The sequence below is a fragment of the Coturnix japonica genome, chromosome 4, assembly GCF_054131305.1.
Source record: "Coturnix japonica strain WE chromosome 4, WE-NBRP24, whole genome shotgun sequence".
Taxonomy (NCBI): domain Eukaryota; kingdom Metazoa; phylum Chordata; class Aves; order Galliformes; family Phasianidae; genus Coturnix; species Coturnix japonica.
Genome location: NC_140666.1, coordinates 48,797,645 through 48,810,194, shown reverse-complemented (window position 1 = coordinate 48,810,194; position 12,550 = coordinate 48,797,645). Strand labels below are relative to the sequence as shown.

At 43.4% G+C, this 12,550-nt stretch overlaps 1 protein-coding gene and 1 long non-coding RNA gene across 3 annotated transcripts in view; one reads left to right on the top strand and one right to left on the bottom strand.

The window, feature by feature from the left end:
* The window catches only part of ANTXR2 (ANTXR cell adhesion molecule 2), a 96,549-nt gene extending 94,143 nt beyond the window's left edge, over positions 1–2,406 (top strand). Inside the window, exon 17 of the mRNA XM_015861775.3 lies at positions 538–2,406. Within this exon, the coding sequence (XP_015717261.1) occupies positions 538–576 (39 nt within the window). The 3' untranslated portion in view covers positions 577–2,406. The remainder of the gene's footprint in view (positions 1–537) is intronic.
* LOC107313474 (uncharacterized) overlaps positions 1–12,550 on the bottom strand; it is a 75,723-nt gene that overhangs the window by 39,820 nt on the left and 23,353 nt on the right. The window lies entirely within an intron of this gene.

Sequence of the window (12,550 nt, the reverse complement as noted above, 5' to 3'; positions counted from 1 at the left end):
ACTTGCTAAGGTGCAACACCACAAGAAACCACTTTTCCCTTTGGAGCACAGCAATTCTAAGTGCATCAGAACGCAGCCTGTGGATGCAGAGCTGGGTTTTTGCTAATAAAACACAATTTTAAATCAGCAGTATTTCTGCTAACAGTCACACTGATCTACACTATGGTGAAGAAGGATTTGGCTCGGTGGATGATCTCCCTTTACCAAGTGCTTGGATAAGTTTGAGTTTGCTCCCAGCAGTTAGTGAGAATGTCACATTCATATATTATCCTCATAGAAGAACTCAAGAGTATTCGAAGTGTGTCTTCAGTGTCATCACTGCTTCCCTACCATCCTAAATTTGTAAGTCAAATGTAGTTCCTTACTCTGGATAATTTCCATTAATTCTTAAAATGTTTGCCATGGGTATGTTATCTTCACAAACATCCGAATTTAAATTACAGCCTTTCTTTAGCATGTAATATTCAATGTTTGAAAGTCTTGGTTGCATTCATTACTTCATCAACCAATAAAAGCTTCTCTCTTTTCCCCCCTCAGGGCCGATGTATAAACTTCACCCGGGTTCAGTCACAGTAGAGGAGGAGAAGAGGATACAAGGAGGAAATACAGCCACATTGCCACTTTCCAAACAAGCAGAGAGAACTGAGCACTTCCCCACATTTCTTGGAGCACCTTCAGCCCGAACTCAGAAGGTTTCTGCATTCCCCCTTCCAGGATCCAGCATCACTGCACCAAGCTCTCGTGTTCCTCCACCGTACATTCCTACTCCGTGACTTGCAACAGTGACAAGAAGCATTGACTTCTATGCCTCTGCTTTATAGAACATAAAAGGGAGAGCACAGACAACCAAAGATAATAATGTTTTTCTATTTTCATTACTTTTTTAAGGACTGCGAATTCTCAGGACATAATGTGCTTTTAGGGGAGATGCAGAGTTTCTCAGACGCAAAGATGGCACGTGTTATGTAAATAGGGACTGTTTGCCATGGGCGGAGGATAAAGCTTCCCACCAGGCTCAGCAAACGCAAGAGTTCACTGCCTTACAGCGATGTCAGATCACAAAATCCTTCCGAGTCTCCCATTGCATTGTGCCTTACGGGAACCTTCTGACTGGAAATCTTGTCATTCTAACACTGAAAAGTGCACACGCATGACAAAATGTAGACAGGATGCCTCAAGGTATTGGTAGCGAGCAAGACTTTGCCCTTTAGTTTTTGAAGACACCTTTCTTTCATTATGCACCCGGGACAGGAAGAAAATTAATAGAGCGTTATTGCACAGGAAGACAGCCTGTAACCAGAGATCTTGAGCGGAGTTTGAGGGACTGATGCTTCAAGACCTTGACACTGTGGCTGGTGGTGTTTTCCCCCTTCCTGCATTCAAAGTTCAGTAGCGCATAAAACATCATCATCTATAAACATACCTAGCAGTAGTAGGCTTATGTATTATTATTATTATTATTTTTTAGATGAAAAAAGCAGTAGCCACTAAGCTGGTATCTCAGGGTTTTTTTCCCCCCCGAATCTCCAAGGGCTCTTCAGCGTCACAAGCCAGCAACTCTCTTTGCATGAGAATTTCAAAGTTTAATTAATATAATTAAAGGCAACAGCAAGCAGCAGCCTGTGAAGATTTTGCTCATCTTTTTTATGCTTTTTGACATTGAATGACCTATTACTGTATGTGCATTACTCAGTTTTTGAGGGGGTACTGAGCATTGGTTAAGATTCAGCAATGGAAAAAGACCTCCTTCCATCAATTTAGAAATTAAATTTACGGGAGCGCCGGCCATCATAAAACATCGACAATGTATGTATTATAATTTTTTAGAAAAACCAGTGTCGTGTCACGTCGATGATGCCAAATTATGTTAGCGTGAGCGGAAACACTGTGGGGGAGGAAGGAGGGAGCAGCTGAAGAAAAAGGCTCAAATGATCCAGTCACTTTCGATACTGTACTTCAGATGCAAAATGGATATTCGAGTCGAAACCTGACAAAGCGCGCCTGCTTTGATGGGAACTGGTATAGACAATGACCAGTGGCTGGGTCAGTGGGATGTCTCTCTGCGAGCAGGGAGGCTTATCAAATGACACTAAAAATAAGTTCAACAACCATCACGTTTGAGGGGAAAAGGCGAACATTTCACATTTGGTGGGCATGAATGTGTGCAAGATGGAAAGAGCAATGCGAAGCATCCTGGTCTAATTATCTCCTTTGTGCTCTTCATTGAAATCACAAGGGACATAAATAATTCTTTTGGTCGATGTCCAAATTCGTGGCACTGCCCAAAGAAGCCTTCATGTATATCCACTCGCTTACATCTTTTGCTTGAGTTTATTTATGTCACTGGTAGCCTCATCATCAACAACCATGTGTGCACATTACGCTATAAATAAAGTGATTACCTAAGTCTGTGAGCATTTCTTCTTCTTCCCCCAGTTCCATGTTCTCTACACAAGAGCCATCTTCACCTGGCCAGTCATGCAGCCACCAACTTCGGCAGACAGACCATCTATCTGTGGTGGTCTAACCTGTGGCATCGTGTGGTGTGCTAGAAAAACTGGTCACAGCTCAAATCAAGAGCTTCTGATTGTCCCATGGTTCTGTACAACACATCAGACTCTGGTAACACAGTATGCACCATCAGAAGTCCACACACAGAGATGAGGTGCCTGCAATGCTGGGTCTTCACCACTGTACCCAATGTTACTGCAGCTCTGACACAAATGGCCCACAGCTCGGAATGGCCAGCGCAGAAGCTTACGAAAGTTGGTCTTACCCATGAAACCCAACCACCAACAAGACTTTGGCTTACTTCAAGCCATTGACTAAGCTTCTGGGTGTCCTGCAGCCAAATGTGAGATGGAGAACCAAAGCTGAGAAGGTTTGTTAAGACACAGGAGGCTCGGCACTTCTACTCACAATGCTGGAGCAGCCTGGGCTGAAACACAGGTCTTGTCAGATGAAGTTAAAAACAACCCTTCTCACTTTCACTTCTTTTTCCTCCATTTTTAATGTAAACACTACACTTCTTTTGAGTTATCTCTGGAATTGTCAGCCTGCATTCTGAGCAGTGTGTTGCATAATAGAAAAACATGCAGATGAAGAGGATTTTTTTCCTCACATGTATCTGCTGTCTCTCAAAGAATATCTGGGAAAAACTGAGCCTCAGAAATATAAATCCACTCATAATCTTTTTCTCTATAGCTGTCTATCTTTATTCATTAGAAACTGTGGGATGCTCAGTTTTTCACTGAGCGGCTGATACCGAGCAAAAACGTATTTCAGGTATCTACATTGATTTCCCCTTTTAATTGGCATGATATTACTCTATGTTACAGTTTTCATTTAGCTGAAGAGAACACCTTAAGAGTTTCATTATTATACAGTGCGGAATATCTGTCACAAATAATTTGGGGGGCAAGAGGCACCGGGTAATCATGGCTTAAAATCCACTGATTCAAAATGACACAAGGAAAGTCTTTCTTGGCATGGTAGCTCAAAATGTTTGAGAAGAACATCATTGGTGGGCTTAATGCAGTATTTCATACATTCCACTGTTTCGTACCTTGGGTATCTCCTTATGAAAAGATGCTTGTTGAATCTCTTTAAGCCTGCCCAACCAAACCTAACAGTGTCTTCAAAAAATGAATCAGCATTAGAGCAACCCAGGAAACTTTCTACTTTGAAGAAACATCCCCAGTCTGAATAGATGCTGTAAGAAGATGCCTCCTCTTATTTCAGTATCTTATTTTTGTGTCAAGGCAACCCTCAAAATACACATGGAGAGCAACTACAGGCAGTAGTTGTTTCAACCCTTGAGTGGTTTAGGAGACTTCAGGTCTCTCAGAAAATGATGGGAGGAAAAGCTTATGTTCGGAGTGTCCCTTCCCAGTAAGGTGTGCTGCTTTCCATAAGCATGAGCACCCAAGAACATGGGGCTCCCACCCCAGATAAGGTGAGCCTGACAAGCAGACTCTCACACTGATGATAGGCTGTACAGATGCATGCACACTGGCCCTGGTGTGCTGCGCTATGGTTTGGTTCCTATAAGCAGAGCCTGGGACACCCCTGTTTGGTCTCTGCAGAGAACTACAATATATGCAATTTCCCATGCAAAACATGCCACACCTTTGGAACAAGTTTCACAATGAGTAGTATATTATTTCACATGCCTTGTATTGCACAGACCTGAATTACAAAGTTTACTGCAGTACAGCTCGCTAAGTGGCACACACCTTGCTCACACAGTGTGCTGACAGCATACGACAATATACTGGGAGAGCCACAGCAACTAGGGAGCATCACTTTCAGAGGAAGGGAAATAAAAACCATATATGTGGATTCTCACAGAGATTCCATTGGCTACATTGAAACGTGTTTCAGATGCAGGATGAGGGATGCAGAAAAGTCTGAAATAGGAGGAAAATGGGAAGTTGATGGTCTCACTGTCTTTATGCTTGATTCCCTGGTAACTCTCAGTGCCTGCAAGTGCTGCTCACAGGCGAGTTGCTGAAACAGAACTGCATCTACATGAGGCTAAAGCAGCACTTTGTAATAATCTATGATTTTTTAAGGGATTTACTGATGCTTCTTCTACTTGACCATGCTAGGAAGCAGAACGCACACCTCCCCACAGATCAGAATGTCTCCAACAAGAACTGCACGTTGATGAAATGTTTTCTCCTGTAGAGCAATGTGCAAAACGCATAGAAATTAGCACCAGGCAGCCTTTGAGAGCTCAGTTACAACAAAGATAAAGCAGGATTTATATAAATGGAAACAGTACTGTGGACAGCAGAAGAGCCTAAATATGACAAGGCTGGTTTTAATTAATACATATTGATAGTAGGGCAATTTAATTGGTTGGAGTTAATGTGAAATAAAAGGAAAACGAATTTTTAAGTGATTCCTTTTAGTTGGTTTTTAATTTAACAAGAACTATGGCTTTCACCAAACATTAATCCACTGGGCTTAAACAAAGGGAGACACATCTGGCTAATGTTCTTAAGGTAGAAAGTAAGGAATTTTGTTCAGTGCCATGATGCGGGTTCGTTTAGAGTCAGAAACACAGCACGAGAACCCGGGCTGCCTGCTCTCCATTCACACCAGTATTTTTCCTGCAGGAAATCACCATGCCACATTTATCCTCGTTTCACTGTCCTTAATGCGACATCACAACTCTGCATATTTCACATGCTGATAGTTACTCAGTGTCAACATATTCAGACGTTATAATGTACACACTGTGGTTGCAATCCTGACTTTATTTATCTATTTATTTATTTATTTTATTTGAGGCTGAGGATACCATTAGAATTACCAGTCTTGTTGAGAGGCACCTCATGCAAGACAAGTGTACGTCTCTTACCCGTGATTTTGAAGGACTATGAATACACAGTTATCCGGTCTCTATGAAATTAGTGGTGACATCAGACTGCACTGCTCATTGTTTTCACTTTTAAGCATGTCTTTACAATTCAAATCACGCTGACATATTAAATCAAACAAGAGGAAGCCACCGGTAGCGAAGTTGCACCTCCAGCTTATCCTCCCCGCGTGTGGAAAGGAAGCGGAGGGTTTTGTGTTCTGTCACTTTGGACAATATGCAGTCCTCCTGCACCTGGCTGAGTCTCTCTTTTATTCACCACAATCCCACCTGTAGGGATGGGTAAAGAAACTGAGCACTGTCAATGATATTTTTCCAGATGGGGAAAACACACATTTTATCTGTGCTTATTGACTGCTACCTCATGGCTAAAATAATGTTGGTCTTCTGCAAAATGGTTTTCTTTTTTTCTAGCTCATTGGGAAGCAATGAAGGTGCCATCACCATCTGTCTTCAGATTTTAGCTCACTGGAACTTCTCGCTCACAAGAGGAATAGGATTTGGGCAGCTAAAAGCCACGGTGTAGGAAAGTAAGGCTTGACTCTGCCCTTCCTACCCTTGCCTCTTCCATGCTGCTGAACCAGCCCCATCCCCTGAGAAGCTGTCTGGATGTCCTGCAGCAAGCATATGCCTACAGTAGCTAGTTCACTGAACACAAGGAACTGGGAGAAGGAGCGCAATGGCAGAGGGAGACAAAACTTTTGGGCTGTTATGTACCATCAGCAGAGTAAGTAATGGGTTCATTGCATTGCAGTGGAAAGCAAACTTCAGTATTATTTCTATTCATGAGACTGCTAAAGGAGGTCAGTGGGTCTTGCTGTTGTCTCCAGCAAGGAGGAAAGGACCCAGCCCAAGGAGCTGAATGTGAAAATGGTATCATTACAATAGGAAACATCAGATGTCACAAAGAGGTGGAAAAATTATACCAAGAGGGGAAAAAAACTAAAGCAGGTAGGAACACACCTATCAAAAACTAAAGAGATGACAGTAAGCAGGAGAAGTAAATGTTACATTTGCTAATGAGCATTTTTAAAATACCTCTTGAGCTGTTACAAAATTACTTTATGTCAAAATTTCTAGTAAGAGCCTTATTAGACCTGGCATGTACTATTTTATTTCACAAATCTGTTTCGCATTGGCTCAATTAAAATTGTTATATATTTTTGGGTCTTGTGTAGGTGCCATCTGTTTAACAGTACAAGTGGGTCCTGTGATGCACTTGTAAATTTTCTGCTGCAATAATTTTTTTAATATAATGAGGGACTTTGGATACAAGAAACTGCCTCTATTTGATGATTTTTTTAGGTCTTGGCAGTAAATTTGCAATGATTCTTACTGCATTGCAAGGATGGCTCTGCATCCTATGGAAAAGCAAACAGTTGATCTACTTGTTTGCACCAAAGTCATATTATTTAATTCACACTTTTTTCTTCTTCTTTTTTTTTCCCCCCCACTTGTTTTTTTCTGCCTTATTTTGTAAATGAGCTGATTTTCTCCAAATGGAATCCATAGGGGTGAGCTCAGCTGGTTTTGATACCTTCCACATTGCTGCTGGGACTTGTTGAAGTCTATACCCATGCCCACTGACCACATCCCTCAGTGCCACATCTCTGTGGTTCATGAACACCTCCAGGGACGGTGACTACACCACCTCCCTGGGCAGTCTGTGCCACTGCATCATCACTCTTCCTGAGAAGAAATGTTTCTTAATACCCAAACTTACAGGCTTCTGACAGTCTGGGTGTACCTGTCTGGACTGACTACAGTGCCACAGCAAAGCATTTTGTCAACAAGGCAACAAAATACTAAAGTAACAAACACGCATCCCTGAGGCATCCAGAAAGCATCTCATATCCAGCATCCCACAGTGCTTTTACTACTTCCAAAAACCTCTCCACATTATCCATGCTCTCAACAATTCCTTAGTACTCGAGACAGCTGCTCAGGGTATTGTCAACACCCTGAATGTTTTGTATCTATTGACGGAACTGCAAAATGCTGATTAAATTATGTGCTTTAGCCAACCTGCAGAGGGAAAATTAATTGAACTGCAAAACGGATGGGTTCAGTGTTACCTTGTTGGAACGGGGAGGCTGGGCTATGTAATGCTTGATCTCCTTTTATTTGATTAGGCAAATTAGGAAACAACAGTGTGAAATGCATTATTGTACTAATATGATGTCCAAGATGCGAATCTCATTAGAGTCCTGGCCTTGATGGTTTTTGTTTTGCTTCTCTGTAAGCTGAGGAAGAAGAAGGTAGGCCAGAAATATGGTATTTTTCAAATTACAGGAGGAATTACCCAGCAATAAACATTGTATTCTGTGCAGGCTTTTGCCTGTGGAACACCTCCTTACAAAAGCTGCCAGGGAAATTTAGTGCAAAATGTGCTTGAAATGAAGGAGCCACGCTAGGTGGATGAGAACAGAGCCAGGGAGTGTTATGGCTCAGTGTAGGCTCACATAGAGGTGGATGCTTTGCAGAGATATTAAGCTCTCTGGGGTGAAACACCTGTGGTAGCAGCAGCACCACAAACATCACAGCAAAGGTGCAGGTTATGGTTGCTCTAGGAGAAGGAGGGAAGAAAGAAAGAAGGTAAAAGGGCTCTCTGATAGGTAGGCTCAGGGGAAAGCCCACTGCCATGACAAAAGACCAATGGAAGCCAGGGTTTGGTAAGGCGAGAGCTGCACTGTGGCAAAGGATGAGACATTATCTGGCTCTTCCAGGTAAGGTTGGGATTCAAGGACACTCCATAATGATAGGGGAGAACAAACATATGGCATTAAAGTAAAACAACACTACACTTCATCTGCAAGAGGGTTTTATGAGAAGTGCCAGTTCAGATAGAAGTTGGTAAAGGGTCACTTCACAATATAGCCCTTTCAAATTGCAGTTCAAACTCGGAATTAATTATCCTTTCACTGTCTTGGGTTTTCTTTTCTTCTTTGCTTCACATTAACTGCAGCAAAAATTATTTTAAAGCAATGATCTTGAACGTCATGTCCTTCAGCTGGCCCTGAAAATCCATTTTCTATGGAAAGCCTCCTTTCTTTTTCAAGATTTCTGTTAGTCTATAAAGCTCATCATGGCTCTGATTCTCTGGGGGTGTCAGATGCTCAGATAATACCCAGGTGTCTGCTGGCTGGACTACTTCCAAGGCTCTTTATTAGCATGAATAGGCCCATTTGAAAGCGGTTTAACTCCTTCGGCTTTCAGGGATACAGAGTGAGTCCTGCAGCAGCATGCTTTGTATGTGTGCATGACCACAGATATAAACCTGAGTCACGGAGTCGCAAGATAAAAACAGAACATCAAGGTTACTAAGAATAGGCTGAGAGACACCAATATGAAAAATCTGGTGGTTTTTTTCTCCCTTCTTTTTCTTTTTTTCCATGCAATACCACCTGTAGAGAAGGTATCTTTAAGGCCAGAGCTATTCCCCACACTTGAGGAATGCCACTTTCCCCCTCCTGCATTAGCTCTGGGCACAGCCAAGAGGTGGATTTCTCACATGAAGTGGTGCATTAGAGCTGCTTCCTCCAAGTGGCCCCACAGGCCTGGTCCAGGGGCTTGCTGCAGAATGGGGTACAATGTGGGGGACAAGCCAACCTCTGGCTGTGCTGGCAGCCCATGGCCAACAAGCTCTGTCCTAATGTTGTTACTCCTTCCAAGGAGAAAACTTGCTGGCACTGAGCATCACTGCAATACATTAGGTGCAGTTGCTGACAGTGAATGTTATGCTGTCTTGCCACTAGGATTTCTTCTGAGTGCTGGTACTGGTGTATGATTGGTGGTGTATGAAACTTGTTACGAGCAGCTGCGTGAAATTAAAAGAGTCTGGAAAATACAGTTTAGATGTCAAGACAAGTTTCTAGAGCAGATTCAGGAGACAGAGAAGAGGAATCAGAGACAGAAGTGTATTCCTCAATACTTGGGAATGAGTTCATCTTTAGAATAAAAGCACACATGCTCTGGCAATAAAATAATAATAAAAATAAAAGGCCTATGTGATGCCATTGTCACCCTCACATCAAACACACAAGGGTAGAAGGAGCTCACTGGCTGCTTTTCAAGAAAGACATTGTCAAGAAAGGAGGGCAAGGTGGGGCTGTGTCCCTGATTGAAGGAAGCAACCATAGAATCAGAAAGAGTAACCAAGCATGTGAAGATCCTGTCATCATGTGCTTAAAATTAGAACGGTGAGCAGATGCCCTTGGCTTCCCAAGGACTAGAGGAAACTTCAGCCTCCTGCTTGGAGCTCCAGCAATTTGCCTTAGAAACAAATGAATGAGATGGGGTTGCAGGTCTAAGAGCCAAGAGGTTGCTGGCCACAGCTGGCACTTAATATCACTGCTTGTGTCACATTTTAGCCAGACGTGGTTAATCTGTTTCCCCTAAGTGTGAGCCACAAGATATTTAGTGTTTTGCAAAGTCAATGACTGATAAGGTGATAAGTGCTCCATGAAGCAGAAGAAGAAAAGTCCAGAGACTTTTCACTCCACCACCTTTGATGGTCAAGACTAGTTATTGACCTGCACAGATTGGATAGTTGGGTGAAGAGAAACCCCATGAAGTTCAACAAGGGAAAATGTAGGGTCCTGCATGTGGCAAGGAACAACTGCACACATCAGTACAGGTTGGAGGCTGACCTACAGGTGAGGAACTCTGTGGAGAAGGACCTGGGTGTCCCGGTGGACAGCAGGTTGGCCATGAGACAGCAGTGTACCCTTGTGGCCAAGAGGGGCAGTGGTATCTTGGGGTGCCCTGGAAAGAGCATTGCCAGCACAGTGAGAGAGATGTTCTTCCCTCTGTCCTTTGCCCTGGTGACCACATCTGGAGCACCGTGCCCAGTTCTGGGCTCCCCAGCTCAAGAAGGACAGGGAACTTCTAGAGAGAGTCCAGTGGAGGGTGACAAGCATGGAGCATCTGCAGGGGGAAAGGCTGAGAGATTTCTACAGTTTATATAATCATGTTACAATCAGAACAAAGTCCATCATGCAGCTCTGACCAAGAAGATTTTGGTAAAGAAAATGTCTTTCAGAGACTGATCATTTTGCAAGTTTTGCTTTCAGCCAACAGAGGTAAATACATTCCAGAAAAGGCATTTTATTTTATTTTTCAAATTAGGCATCATTGCACTCCTCTTTGATGCTCATTTCAAACCACATCAGTTCAGCTATTTAATGGCAATTAACAGTGGCTTCCCGACAGTCCATTTTGCTGTTAGAAACCCTGAGGGACAGATTCTTGATGATTTGTGTGTTCTCTGTGTCACCTACCTGCTACTACACAGGGAAAGTTGGTGCAGAGCCTGATGGCAGCTGAGGGTCACTGCACTCACTGTGAAGCCTTTTGGATTTCAGTAATCAGTTTTTAAGGAGGACGCAGTGGGCACAGCATATCACAAATCCCATCCAAGCTCTGTTGCTATTTTTTCTGTCTGCAAGAAGTAGGTCAGAAAATCCTGTTCTTCCCTTCAGCTTCTCCTTGGTCCTTCCCAGAACATCCCACAGTTCTGCCCTGGCTGCACTTGCCAATCCATGCAAAGTTTGCTTTCTCCCTCGATGAGTATGGTTTGAAAAACTCCATGTTAACATGTAAAATACTGCTGTGCACAGAATGACCCAGTCTGTAGTGCACTTCTACAGCTTTTATCCTTGTGCCAGTCAGAGCATCCTTGCTGTAATGGAGAGACCCTACATTTGAGACCTTCTCCTGTCCCAGTCTACCTGGGATGTACATCAAGCCCCTCTGTTTTCTGCAGGAAAAGCAGATGCAGGTGCTGAGCTGAGGCCCCTCTAGTTGGAGCATATTTCTGTGTTCATGATATAAAATGATCACGTCAAGCGCCCCCGGTTCCTCTAAACCAAGCTATGTGGTAATTCTCTGCAAAGTGACAAACATATGGACCGCAGGACTTCTCTGAAACTAGCCACTAACATTTCTGTATCTGTAACTAAATCAAACCAGCTGATGGAGTGGCTTTGCTACTTCAAATAATTTCCTCTGAGCAGACCATCTGGTAAGCACCAAAAGTTCCTTTTTTAAAATCTATTTCATTTTGCAGGGCAATATTATTTGACACACAATGTTTGTGTCCAATCCAGCCCGCGTAAGTCAGCTGAAAGGCTGATTTCTCTGCCTCTGCAATTTGCTTTTCAAGCTTTAGAACCACAGAGGTGAAAGCTTCTCCTCAGAAAGGGAAACATAGTACTGCTGTGTTTCTTGTGCATAACAAAATGATACAGAGATATTTATTTTCAGGCCATTTCGTTTTCATTACTTGAGAAGCGTCTTTTTCTTCTGATCACCACCAAATGCCCATCCCCTTTGTTCCCTTCGATCTGAGAGCTGAACATTTCCCTGCAGCTTCGTCTGCTCCCAGTGAAGCCCATGGAGCAGCCACAGCTCAGAGCTGCCTTGTACCATCACTACACCCTGCGCAGCCCCTGGAAAACATCTGACATTGCCAAAGCATTGCGTAGTGTTGCAGCATTAGGAAAGAGCTGGCAAACGAGAGGTCTCCTGGAGCCCAAACATGCAGAGGAAATATGCATGTTTGGGATGAGGGAAAGGAAGATCATGATCTCAGCAGGATGGGAGCCTGAGCCTGAGGTGAGTGTAGTGGAAGAGCAAGGAGCCACCACCTATGGGCCTAAGCTGAAGTGAAAAGTAATGCCATTGCAAGAGATGGAGGGATAAATAATAGAATAATTAAGGTTGGAAAAGAATACTAAGGTCACCAAGTCCAACCCCCAGTCCATCCCCACCATGCCTACTGACCACATCCCTCAGTGCCATATCTCCTGGTCCTTGAACACTCTGTGGATGGTGACTCCCCCACTCCCAGCCTGTGCCGATGCCTCCCTGATCTTTCTGAGAATAAATGTTTCCTAATATCCGACCTGAATCTCCCCTGGCTCAACTTGAGGCCATTCCCTCTCATCAAGGTCACTACAATCAGGCCCAAACTGGACTCTGATCCTTCCTCCCAGGAATGAGTCCGTGCCTTCTAATGTATGCCAGATCTAGAGGAACCTGGTCACCTGTATATAGATGACTTTTGCAAGTCACCAATGGATCACTCTGTCTAGTCACACAAAGGGACAACTTGCTCTCTTGGCTGCAAATGCACTCGTAAGGGTAGCAGCCATTGGCAAAATG